Genomic DNA, 13,860 nt, shown 5'->3' on the forward strand with positions numbered 1-13,860 from the left:
AGGGTATAGACCCAGTAGTGGTATCACTGGATCATAGAGTATGCTCATTTTTGTTGCCCTTTAGGCGTAGTTCCAAATTTCTCTCCAGAAAGGTTGGATGAGTTCACAGCTCCACCAACAGTGTAATAGTGTCCCAGATTTCCCACATCCCTTCCAACAATGATCATTATCCTTTCTGGTCATATTGGTCAGTCTGAGAGGTGTGAGGTGGTACCTCAGAGAAGCAGGACTGATTTCTGATAGTGGAGGTCTCTATGGGCACCTAAAGATAGAATGAAGTGTTGGTTACAGTTTGTCTCAGGGTTACTCTAATGGGACGCAAATATTTGTCACCAAAAGGTTAGAAGATTCATCCTATCATTCATTTAGTGAGTGTGTACTATGAACCAAAGCACTGTACTAAGTGCTAGGAATGCAAAGATGAAAGTGAAATAGTCCCTGTTCTTTGGGAGACTGCAATCTACTGTGAATTGAGTTAGAATAGGGATTCTTAATTTCATGTATGTCTTGTACTTCCTGGGGAATCTGGCAAAGCATATGGATCTTTTCTCAGTTCAATGTCTTTAAATTCATAAAATAGAATACAAAAAATTAAATAGTTATTGAAATAGCATTAAAGTAATTTTAAAAAACAACTTAATGGACTCCAGTTTAAGAATATTTGGATTATACAGACAACCTGTTGAAACCTGTACAGTCAGCTCCCCATGACCTAAGGAATAAAATGCCAGCTTCCTTAGCCTGGACTTCTAGACCCTCCACAAACTGACCCAAGTCTACTTTTCTGACTTTTCACTCCTTTCTTCACATGAACATTCCACTGTTTTATTTTTCATATGCTGAATTCTGTCTGAACTAATTGGTCTTTATGCATTCTCTCAAACTTTCCCCTATACCTGGAATGCTCTCTGTCTCCATTCTCACATCTTGACCCATGCTAAATTCCATCCGAATGTTAGCAGTTGCTGTAGTTGCTATTATTATTATCTGCACCTATTGAAATTCCAACCATCTTTCAAATGCTACCCTTCCATTAGATCTTCTCTGAATTCCTCTAATCAGAACTGCTGCCTTCTTCTCTAGGGACTTTGAAACTTTCTCATGTCATGTCCTGCCTGGTATTACAGTATTTGACTTTAATCTACTGAGCTAGGAACTGCAAAGGCAGGATCTATTTTCATTCATTCATTCATTCATTTGTTCATTTATTTACTTATTTATTGTTTGTTTATTTGTGTGTTTATGTGTTTGTGTATTTATGTATTTATTATTTTGTTGGGGCTGTTGAGCTAGCCAAGAGAAGAATGGAACTGTGACAGACTGTAAGGAGATATTGAGGGGTGAGCAGGACCTTTGAACATCCATCAATGTCAAGGGCAGACATTGTATCTGTTGAGTTTAGAACAGGACTCTCAGAAGGGGAATCAGAATATTTTGTAGGGCTAACTTTTGAGTTTACTCAAACAAGGGCTAATCTTACTGGCATGCCAGAGCACTTGGACTGATTGTTTTGTTTTCTTCCTTCCGGATCTTCTTTTTCATATTAGCTAGAACTCATCTGTAACAACAACTCATTTTCATAAGCATTTTCCTCATCAACAATCTGAGAGACTGGGCAAATGATCATTTTTTTTAAGACCCTTTCTGTGATATCATTGGCATAAGGTCCTCCCCACTGATAAAACTCCCTCTATCAAGGCAGATCGGTTTGAAGTTAGTTTTAGAGAGTTGTTTGGGGACACCAAGAAGTTAAGACTTATCCAGGGTCACTCAACCAGTTATGTGTCAGAGCTGTACTTTGAACCCAGGTCATCCTGACTTTGAGGTTCATTCTCTATCTACTAGTCCTGTGGTTTCATAGAAGTATTTCACAGAACATGTTTTGTCCCTTTTATACAAATGAGGAAACTGGAGCTCAGAGAGATTAAGGGGTGATACAAAAAGAAGGTGCTCCCTCTAGAAATTAAACATTACCTTTAAGACACCAAGTTTAGTGCCGTTTCTATGATACCACCCTGCTTTCTAAGGAGACTTCCTACTCTATCTTTAATAGGGGATTACAGCTTCTGAGGGTGTTCACCTCTCCTTTCAAAATGATCTATACCCTGAGGTCTTTTTCATTTTTCCTGTATATTTGTCCTTATTATATTTATCTAGTTTCTTGAATCCAAGTTTGCATGGCACTGGGGAGACCAGCAGGAGCCAGACCTCCCTGTCCTAGACCTCAGTAAAAGGTGCAGGATGTTAAGACACTGAGGGTTTTGCTCCCTTTATGGGCTACTCCTCTTTTCTTCTCTTTCCTTTTTTAATATGGTCATTGGTTTGGCTCTCAGTGTGCGGTTTGGATCTAGGACAAAGAAGCTAAGCATTGCTTCAAAGGCCATGTTCTCCCCTCTCCTCTGGCCAGTTTCACCAGAATCCCCAAGAAAAGAAAGTTTTCTCTTATTGGCATTGCAACTGGGAAGAAAATTCAATTCAATTCAACAAACATTTATTAAGCACTGGGGTTTTGTATGTTTAAAGCTAAAATAAAATGGGATATGGCATTTCAATGCAGCTACATAAATCATAACATATAATTCAAGTTAGTTACCAGGGATGTCTGGGATACCACTGAAGGGACTCCCAAGAGTCACTTTGAGGTAGGTAGAGAAGTTATTATTTATTTTAGGAGCCAACATTGTATAAGGAGGGGTTCAAGCAGGATATAGACTCTCATCTTCTCCCCGAAATTCTCTTCAACTAGTCTGACAGCTTACGGAACCACCAGTTTCTTTTCTTTGAATTCCTGCAGCCTGCTGTAGTCCTTACTTGTTCCCCAATTTTTTTTCATATTATTAGTCTTATTTCTCAAATTATAATCTTGAAATCCATGAGAGTAAGACTGTCATTTTTTTCTGAGTCCCTGGCTTGACTCCAAAAATTCAGAGGTCTGTTGTATCCAAACCTTTTCGATCTTCTTCTCCATGTATGTACTTACCATATCTCATCACCTAGGCCTTTGCCTATTTGACTTCTTTCTTTTTCTTACTCCAGCTAATACATATCTTAGCCACTACATACCCCAGCCCATAAAAGACCATTTTTATAAGATTCATTTAAGAGAAAAAGAGATTATATATTTCAGAAATAATTCACTATATTATAATAGATATATTATTAGAGGCAATTAGTGATACAGTGAAATAGAGCACTGGGCCTGGAGTCAGAACAACTCAAGTTCAAATTCAGTCTCAGATACTTAGTAACTGTATATAACTTAACTGCTCTCTGCCTTAGTTTCCTCATTTGTAAAATGAGGATAATAATAATAACAGCACTTTCCTTTTTGGGTTGTTGTGAGGACACATTAGATAATATTAGAAAAGCATTTAATGCAATGGCTGGCACATACTAGGCAGGTAATATATTATTATTCCTTCCTTATTATGTCTGAAAAAAGGACTAGTCAGTGAATGAGAGGGATAATAGATGGATAATGAGTGCTGCATCAGTGCCCACCTAGATTCAGCACAAACAGAATAATCTTAATCTCTTTTACTTTATGATCTTTTAAATACTTGAAGACTCAGGCTTTGTTTTTCTGACTCCAATTTTTATGCCATTTCCATCATACTACTCTGTATTCTAAAGAGAGTCACTTCCTATTTTGTCTTTAATATGGAATTCTATTTTCTGAGGTTGTTCACCTCTATATCTTGGAGTCTTTTTCATCTTCACTGTGTAGTCCTCTTTATTATATTTGCCAGGTTTCATGGCTCCAAGTTTGTATGGCACTGGGGAGAAGGATTCTCCTCAAAGTCTTCTCCAAATTAAACACTCGCACTTCCTTCACCCATTCTCATCTGATATGACTCAAGAACTTCCTCTGGATTTTCTTGTTCTTAAAGGAAATTTAATGTCCTTAAACTATGGTGCTAAAGAACCAAACACTCTAATTCAGATGAGATCTGACAAAGGCCAAACAAGGAAGTTATTTTTGTTGTTGTAGTTTAGTCATTTTAGTTATATCCAACTGTACATGACCCCATTTGGGGTTTTCTTAACAAAGATACTGAAGTGGTTTGCCATTTCCTTCTCTAGCTCATTTTACAGATGAAGAAACTGAGGAAAGGAATGTTAAGTGACTTGTAGTTTCTGAGGCCACATTTGAACTTAGATCTTTCTGACTCTTGATCAGGCTCTCTATCCACTGCCCTAGATAGGATGTTGTTCTTATCCCCTAAAAATTAAGAATAATGTAGTCTGTGAGACATAAGTCATCCTCAGAGTTTTCAAAAGGCAACCAGTTATCTTCAAGTGTTCTGGAAAAGAATAAATTAGACCAAAGAGTCTCTGGGCAATTGAGTCAGTACCTGTTAGGTTTGTCTTATCTCATCCTCCTATTTCAAATCCTATCCCCACCCCTCCATTTTCTTTTCTTCAGATAAATGGCATGTGATGATTCTCATGTTGGGCTGTTGTGAAAGATAACTCATGATCAGAGTGTGACCCCTATCTTTCAGTCTGTTCACTTTCCTTGACAGTGTCCAGATAAATATGAGTATCTTTGGGAGTGAAGGTGACTCAGAGGACAGCTTGAAGTCTCCCCCACTTTCAGTAATGATTGACTGTTTCTGACAAAAAATGTGTGGGGGGAGAAGGGTTCTAGTTCTCAGAACTGTGTTGAGATATGTGTCAAGAGTTGTTTATTTTTTAAGAACTATGCACACTTTGACACATACATACTAACACTTCTTGTGAGAGAAGAACACAACAGACCAAAAAAGGAAAAGAACAAAGACTTCAAAGGCAAGAAATACCTAATCTGTGACATCTCCCTTGAGAAAAAGCCACTTACATTTAATATCTTCATAAATCTTATTTTATCTCTTTTTATAAAACAACAGAGCTCATTTATCTTTTTAACAGCATTTGTGGTTTCTCTGAGTGTCTTCCTTCTGAAAGGGCATGTTCCCTATTTGGAGAGGAGGGGAGAAGAACAGCTTGGAAACAGATCCTCAATGAAAAATTAATGGAGCTCCAATTAGCAAAATCATCAAGGTCTTCCTAGGAACCCCTAGGGCACTTCACTCTATATTGGGTGCTGGGGGCAGGAGGCATTTCAGAGGTGTAAGAAATGACCCCTGTCCTTTGGCAGCTCACTGTTTGTCTAACCAGAAAGACAAGAGCCACACACACACAGAGGAAAGAACAGAGTATGAGGCGGGGAATCCAAGAACAATTCTAATTCAGGGCTGAGTTGTGTAATTCAGGATATTATCACTAGATCAGTTTTAAGGGCTAGAGGACTGTTGCTGTGGAAAGGTAATGTAGTTTACACTTGAGCCGGGCTTTGAGAGATGAATTTTATAAACACACTACCAGGCAGGCAGCAGACTGGTGATTGACCTACAGTCTGGGTCTAGGTGAAGTCTATTTAACTTATTGCTTCCTCATATATACCTTATTTGTCATAGGGTGGTGGGAGGCTGGGAGAGGGAGTGAATTCGAGGAAGGGATCTGTGATATCATCAGTGAATGGTATTTTGGGTCAAGAAATTCTGTCAATTGAGGATCTGTCTCTGGATCTTAGTCTTAGAGAATTTCTATATGTGAGGGAACTAGAGAGAGAGAGAGAGAGAGAGAGAGAGAGAGAGAGAGAGAGAGAGAGAGAGAGTGTCTTTCTTCCTCTGAGGTCATCAAAAAGTGACTGCTGTGTCACATTAGTTTTCTATATTATGTTATAATAGGATGAAATTTTTAAAAGACACTTCTCTGAAGCTTTGGGAGTAAACATTTCTTGATTTCTTTCCTCATTCTCAACTAGAAAGCTTCAAGTATCCCTAGACTACTGACTACAACTTAGTCATTTATTCATTCAGTAAATACTTGGCTAAACTTCCTGATAGGTGTTCAATGCAAGAGGATGCAAGATGGATAAACCAGGGGTAGCCTATCCAGTCTGATAGGGAGGAGTAAGATAGCTCTAAGAGAAGAATAAGCAAAGTTTCAGAAAGATAGCTTCTAATGTTGAGATCAGGTAAGGTGTAATTCAAAGGAAATCAATTATATTAAAATAGAGTTATCAAAATGTTTTTTTTAAAAGTCCACAGAGGGGCAACTAGGTAACAATGGTACTGGAGTCAGGAGGACCTGAGTTCAAATTTGGCCTTAGACAAATACTTAGATGTGTGACCTTGGGAAAGTCACTTAACCTCATTGCCTTGCAAAAAAAAAAAAAGAAAGAAAAGAAAACCTGACCAAGGGTAAGAGTATATATCATTCTGGCAGCCCAAAGATAGCAATTGACTGTATTCATTAGACCCTAGATCCTGAAGGCCAGCAGGGCTAGCTAGGTGCCACCTGATCCTGAGAAGTGGGAACACTGAAAAAACAAAAGTGTCAGATGAAAAGCTTGTCTGGAAGAATTATGAAAGAGACAATTTTTAGGGCACAGGGTATAATAATGATGATGATGATGATGATGATGTTTGCCCTTCATTTCTAAAGAAGACCACAACATGAGGGAGGTGATGTCATGACAAGCACATGAATTGGGTTTGAAAGAGGAAGTGATGTGTTAAGTCACTAGTCTCACTTTCTTCTCTGGAGTCATCTGGGTCTAGTAACCATATAGGAATCAGGATGACTGAAGATGGCCCTGGACACAAGGCAATCAGAATTAAGTGACTTGCCCAAGGTCACACAACTAGTAAGAGTCAAGGGTTTGAGGCTAGATTCGAACTCCTGTCTTCCTGACTCCAAGACCAGTTCTCTGCACCATCTAGCTGCACAAGGCATAGGGTAATGAAGAAGGGGATGGTAAGCAAAATATTCCTGGTCCCCTGAGCAGGTTCTAATAAATCACTCTCTTGTAGGTAAGATCCTGTTTCGGAGGAGTCATATTCGAGATGTTGCTGTGAAGAGACTGAAACCCATTGATGAATATTGCAGGGTGAGTGTGCATGTAGGTGTGAGTCTCTGTGTATGTGTGTGTATGGGGTGGGAGGGCAGTGAGTGTGAATGTGTGTATTTACACAGGTAATATCCCAGTATCATGGCATAGTTCAGTAGATCCATCAGAAGTGCATCTTGGTCAATTATAGGGGAGGTTATTGCATGGGATGAAAGACTGAACTAAACAATCTCTAAAGAGGTCTTCCCTTCCTGGTGTCCAGGGAAGAAAGGCCAACAGGTGAACCAGAGCATGCATAGGAGTGTCAGTCCTGGCTTTTTTTAATACTATCATCCCTTGCAGGAGGTCTTATTTCAAATGAGCCCTGTTTAATGCCCTAGAGTATTAGTTGTCACTTGTTGTTAAAGTAGGGGCCAAACCAGCTGTAGACATTCCGTGAGCATGGAACTTTACTGGAAACTTGAGAAAAAGAGTTTCCTATATCCTTTGGTGGAAATCAGATTGATCTTTTCAGAACTGTATGGCCCATTGTTTAGAAACACAGATAAACTTATTCTTTATCTGTGGACCAACACAAAGTTTTCAAACAATAGTTTACTTTCTTCATCTCTTGGGAAACCCAATAATTTTGTTATATGATCTTTATGTCTCAGTGGACAGTTTGGAGTCAGGGAACCCTTAGTTCAAATGTGACCTCAGACATTTAGCTAGCTGTGTGACGAGTCACTTAACCTTGGTTACTTCAACTATTAAATGAGGATAATAACAGCACCTACCTCTCAGGGTTATTGTGAGGATCAAATGAATCAAGAATTCTAAAGTGCTTAACACTGCCCCATAGAAGGGACCATAGAAATGTTAACTTTTATCATTCTTGTTGTCTGAGACTATGGTGGAAAATGTAAATAAAGCTTATGGGATTCAGATATGCTTATAGAAACTGAAATATCAAAAGGTGCCCATAGTTTTAAATGAAATTCTTCCTTAAAAGAAATGATTCCAGGGCAGCTGGGTGGTGCAGTGGATAGAGCAGTGACCCTGGAGTCAGGAGGACCTAAGTTCAAATCCGGCCTGGCCTCAGACACTTAATAACTACCTAGCTATGTGACTTTGGGCAAGCCACTTAACCATTTCCTTGCAATGCCTCCACCCCCCCCCCCCCATAAAAAAGAACTAAATGATTCTGGTTGATTGTGAAAATGCATAAAAAGGACCAATTGTTGACTTGTTTTCTCCCTCTGCTCCTAATAAAACTTGACTACACAAAGTCAATTAGGAAAAAAGTCTGGTTTTAGAAAAGGTAAGGTGTGCATGACACAGAATGTCCCATCTTTATTTTTTTTTAGTTTTTTTTTTGCAAGGCAAATGGGGTTAAGTGGCTTGCCCAAGGCCACACAGCTAGGTAATTATCATTAAGCGTCTGAAGTCAGATTTGAACTCGGGTACTCCTGACTTCAGGGCTTGTGCTCTATCCACTGTGCCACCTAGCTGCCCCAGAATGTCCCATCTTAAGCTAATGAAGTAGCAGAATGATGAGACCTTTCTTCCTCTCTCTTCATCAGATCAATATCAGTTTTTTTTAAATGGCACCAGTCACTCAAGTGTAAATTAACAGCTGGTCTCACTCCTTTTATTTTTCTTTCTTCTTTTTCCAAGCAGTTAAATGGGCAAACCTGGGGGTGGAGAGGGAAGGAGGACAGAGCAGACTCAGGGAAAAATTTTTTTTTCCATCTGGTATTTACAGGGCCAAATCAGACTCAGCCTTCCTGAGATGGTCTAGCCTCAGGCATCTCCGCAACTTCCATCTCCTTTGGAAAGAAAACTGATAAACATCTTCTCTCCTGCAATCAGTCTTTGAACATGAGTCCTGAGTTGGTCTGAAAGTCTAAGGGGCACAACAGGGTTAGGTTGGATAGAAGCAGAGCCTCCTAACCCAATTAGCACTGACAGGAACCATCCTAAACCTTGTTAGCCAACACCAAAACTATGAGGTAATTTGCCATCTCCTGTAATGCCTCTAACAGCTGAGGGCTTTCAGACCCAACTTTTCTGATTTTGATGAACTAGAAAGTTTTATCAAGGTTGCCCTAGAAGCAGTCTCTCAGATAGTGGGGATTGGTACCATCTACTTGTGGACTAATGGGGTGACATTTATGTCTTAGGTCCTTTGCTTAGGAAAATAAGGTGACTTGACCAGTCTGACAACAAGGTAGTGACAGAACAGAGACTGTATAACTGTTTATAACTCCTAGGCCTATTATCTGGAATGGGGAAAAGCATGGTAAAAAGGTTCACCCATCCTCAGACGATAAAAGTGATACCCAACATATACATGTTTAATTGTGAAGAATTCCTGCTTAGTGTGATGGTGGTTGTAGGTGAAAGTTAGATTGGATGTTCTTGTCCCCTGAGCCCCCCTCCACTTTTACCTCCATTATTTTCCTCCTCATGGTAAAGGAAAGAATGTCCATTATTTAATTTTTCCTTTCCTGTTCTACCTTCTCCCTAGCTCCTTTCTAAAGGAGCTGTTCCAGCCCCTAAAGTCCTATATGATAACTAAGTTGAAGGTTCTTGCCTGTCTAGAGTGGGGTGGGGGTGGGTGTTTTTTCCTTTGACCCTTTCCTAGACTAGCCCAAGATGTTTGTATGAAGTTCAAGATACTGAAAAACATTAAAACTCAAAATCCATAGCAAGGTTTAGATTCAGGAGGGGAAATTCCCATTGTTTGAGTGGTTTTTGGTTTTCTTCTCCAGTGGAATAAAACAAACTGGTTAACTTACCTAGAAACACACAACTAGTGAGTGTCTAAGGTCAGAGTTGAACTCAGGTCTTCCTCACTCCTCCCAACTCACCCCTCTATCCACTGTGCCACCACACAGGTCCTCATTACCTCTTCTTTGGACTGAGTAATAACATATTAAGTCTTTCTATACCCGTCATATTTTTACCAATCCAACCAACCCCCCAAAAGCTTTCATATTTCTGCCAGTTTATTTTTTCTTATACATAGATCAGATCTTGTCATTTCTGTTAAAAAAATCTTCAGTCTTTTTATTTTTTGCAGACCTTGCACTTTGCACCCTGACACATTCTCTTTGACCTATGACATTGACTTCCTGGTCATTTCACAAACAAGATACTCCATCTCTAGACTGGTCATTTTCTTTGACTGTCCCCATGCTTGGAATTCCTCTGTTTCGGGCTGTTCTACCTTCTGACCTCCCTGCCTTTAGTGGAAGCCTTCCCTCCAACCCTTTTTAGTTTGAGTACCTTCCCTCTCTTAATTATATATCCTCTATAGAGGATTGCTTGCTTTGTATATATTTGTTTGCATGTTGTCTCCCCCATTAGATTGTAAGTTCCTCCAGGACAGAGAATGTCTTTTGCCTCTGTGTATCTGCAGAGTAGGTCCTTAATAAATGTTTACTGATTGATCTTGCCCTCTGAACAATATTCACATTTCTTTGCCAATCAAAGCCCTCCATCATTTTCATATCATACTACCTTTCTTGTCATATTTCATTGTACATACATTACTGCCTTTCATGTAATCTCTACTCCAGCCCAAGTGTATGACAGTCTTCTTCCTGCATGTGCTTTGACCTGTCCTGCCTCTGTGCCTTTGTTTTCAGAAAGATGCCTTTCTCCATCTCTTTACCTATTGAATTTCTACTCATCTATAAAAACTTAGCTTTAGTGCTTCTTCCTTCATGAATCCTTCTTAGAATCCCCTGCTCAGTAACAATATTGCCCCACAGGCAACAAAGTACTTTATTTTATGCCTCTCTAATGATGCATTTATCATGCAATATTGTATCTTATAGTTATTTGTACTTGCATCTTATTTCCCAGTGAGATTGTAAGTGGTCTGAGGGAAGGGACCTGAGCTAGCTGTCTCTCCCGTGCTTAATACAATGCTCTTCTCTTGGAAGATGTTTTTTGATAAAGGTTTGTACAATAAATGAAGCATACAGAGTGAAATTTGCATTCTTATTAGCCAGATTAGAATTCATAGAAACCAACAATTACATATCTTTCCTGTGTTAATTAATGCAGGATTGCACATCTCTCTAGAAAAGGGGTGGGGAGCCTTTTTTTTCTGCCAAGAGCCTTTAGGATAATTATAACATGATTTCCCTGCTATATTTGGTCAAACATTTAATTAATTCACCCCGAAAAAAGCTAGATTTATTGAAGTTTGTGTCCCACCTGTGTTTGCCATGGCAGTGCCAGACCTTAGATGATTCTTAGGCTAGATGTCCTTTTTCATGGTAATTCTAATAACTGACATTTACTAGGCCTTCAAAGTGTTTTATATAATGTACATTATCTCACTTAAGCCTCTCAACATCTCTTATGATGTAGTTACCTCAGATTTTATTGTCAACATTTTACAGATTAGGAAATTTTCAACGTATTTCTGAGTCAGATGGGCAATGTGGCCATAGAAAAGTTCATAGTGGTTCAGATATACTTACATAATTGTTGAAACCAGCCCTGAGCACAAGACAACTAACTAAACTCTCTGAGGACTTACAGATAGAAAGTTTGACTGGAAAAAACCAACCTTTTGTCTCTTCTCCCTTTACTGCTCTACCATTCTTTCCTCTTCACAGAATTCTTTGAAAACCCAACTTTCATTATTAATTTTAAGAATGAAACAGATTGGCAGGTTGTTGTGGAAATATACTGAGCATAAGCAAGAATACTTTTTTTTATATATGGCACTTGGGGTCTGCATGTCTATCAAGTTGGGCTTCGAAAATATTTCCTTAGCTCCATAAATTGATTTGGTGGGCAACATGGTTATGCAGTTAATATTTAATGTTTCTGTGGCCACAACAAGGTTGCAACTTTCATCTGACGGGAAATCGAAGGTTTGGAGAGGCCTTTGCTGAAGAGCTTTATGCTGGCAATTTTATAAACTGCTCCATCTGCCTTGACTCCCTCCTTGAAGTATGTGTTTTCCATATTGGTCCAGGTGATTTAGGAAATACACTGGAAGCATGGTGAGTTTTTTAGTACAATCCACTCACCTTTTATCTGATTAATGTGTCTTATGTGTTCCATTCTTTTCTGAGGAGTGTGGCCAGATATATATTTTCTCTTTTCCATCTACTTTAATTGTTCCTATTTCAGTAAGAGATACATTATAGGCCTTAATGACTTTCTTTGTAGGAGGATTCAGAGAGTCTCTCATCTTCATAAGTGGGCAAAGGTGGCCAGATTAAAGGCTTCTTCCCCTAAACTTCAGCTAAAAGTGGGAACTTTAACCTGAGCAGGAAATTTACCTTTTGGAAACAATCTTCCTATATGGTTGCACTTCGTGGCTCCCGAAACCTTATTCTTTTTCAGTCTCTTATGGAAGCTAGTGCCATTTTTCCTCTTTCCATGTGGCTTAAGCCCTCATTAAGGAAAAGGCTGTGTGAGGGGAAGACTCAAAGGCACAGTCAGATTAGGGAAAATGTACAGATTTTTTGCTTTCCTGAATTGGGAATCTCCCAAATATCACCTTCTAAATCTTTTCTTTTGTAGTTACTGCTTATCCCCTGACTTTACCCTCTCCTATCTCCCAATTTCCACCTTGACTCTGGCATTAATCAAAACAGACATTTCTCTTGCTAGGGAATTAACTCTCTCCTTGACAAGAACCTCTGTTCTCTTCAGGCAAAAGACTCCTCTTCTAGGTTATTTGTTTTTTTTTTTTCAGAAAGAGATTTTTAGTAGAAAAGATGTCAGAATAGCAGGAGGTCTCTAATGGAGTGCTCTAGGGATCTTTGCCTGATCCTACTCTGTTATAACATTTTTATTAAAGGCATGGGTGATATTCTCATCATATTTGCAGATGATACAAAGCAGTAAATGGCTAGCTAAGATACTAGATGACAGAATTTGAACCAGCTAAATCTAGTAAGATTAATTAAATAGAAATAAATACAAAATTTTGTACTTAGATTTTTAAAATTCCCTTCATAGGTACAATGGGGGAGAAAAAGTTTTCTGAAACTTTTTCTGAAAAAGATTTGGAGATCTAAGTGGACCCTAAGCTCAATATAAGTCAGCAATATGATTGGATAAACAAAACTAATTCCATCATGGACTGTAAGCATTAAGTGCAACTTCTAGAAAGAGGGAGTCATGTCCTACTCTACTCTGTTCTATGCAGATCTCATCTGAACAATCGTTATCAATTCTGGACACTAGTTTAAAGAAGGTGATAAGTTAGAGAGTATCCAGAAGAGGACAATCAGAATAATGAAGGACTTTGAGTAAAAAACTGGTGATATTTATCCTGAAGAAGAGTAAGCTTAGTGGAGGACATTGTAGTTGTCTTCAAGAATTTAAAAGGGCTACCCTTATGAGGGCTACCCTTATGGAATAGGAATTAAATTTGTTCCATTTGGCCTGAGAAGCCAACTACCAGTAGCAATGAGTAAAAGTCATTCAGCAAACATTTTATTAAGTGTTTACCATATTCCAGGTGTCCACTAATCATTCATGATACAAAGAAGAGCAAAAACAGGCCCTGCCTACAAGGAATTTTTAGGGGGAAGATAAACTGAAAAAACTCAATACATTACAAGACATGGTCCATAAAAACAGAGTAAATTAAGGGCAATCTCAGAGGGGAAGTGCTAACTTTTAAAGGGAAGTTCCAAAGAGACCAATTTTAGCTTGACGTCAGGGAAAATTTCCTAAAAATTAGAAAAAAGAGGGAATGGACCACCTGAAGAGGTCTCCAGGGAATGGAGGGGGTGGTGTGAACTACCATGTGTTCAATCCATTATAGGGGGATTCTTTTTCTGTATGAGTTAGAATAGATGACTCCTTACATCCCTTTCTTTTTCTCAAGCTCTGTGATTTTGCAATTAACCACAAACCTCCCTAGTTTTCGGTACAAGAATAAGATCCTATTTGATTACATCTGTACCAGACCAAACAGAGGGAGATCATTGTGACAG

General features: G+C 38.9%; 1 protein-coding gene across 1 annotated transcript in view; it reads left to right on the forward strand.

Moving 5' to 3' along the window:
* Nucleotides 1–13,860, forward strand: part of SH3PXD2A (SH3 and PX domains 2A) — a 362,190-nt gene that overhangs the window by 147,030 nt on the left and 201,300 nt on the right. Inside the window, exon 4 of the mRNA XM_074233789.1 lies at nt 6,861–6,937. Within this exon, the coding sequence (XP_074089890.1) occupies nt 6,861–6,937 (77 nt within the window). The remainder of the gene's footprint in view (nt 1–6,860; nt 6,938–13,860) is intronic.

The sequence above is a fragment of the Macrotis lagotis genome, chromosome 4, assembly GCF_037893015.1.
Source record: "Macrotis lagotis isolate mMagLag1 chromosome 4, bilby.v1.9.chrom.fasta, whole genome shotgun sequence".
In the NCBI taxonomy this organism is placed as follows: Eukaryota; Metazoa; Chordata; class Mammalia; order Peramelemorphia; family Peramelidae; genus Macrotis; species Macrotis lagotis.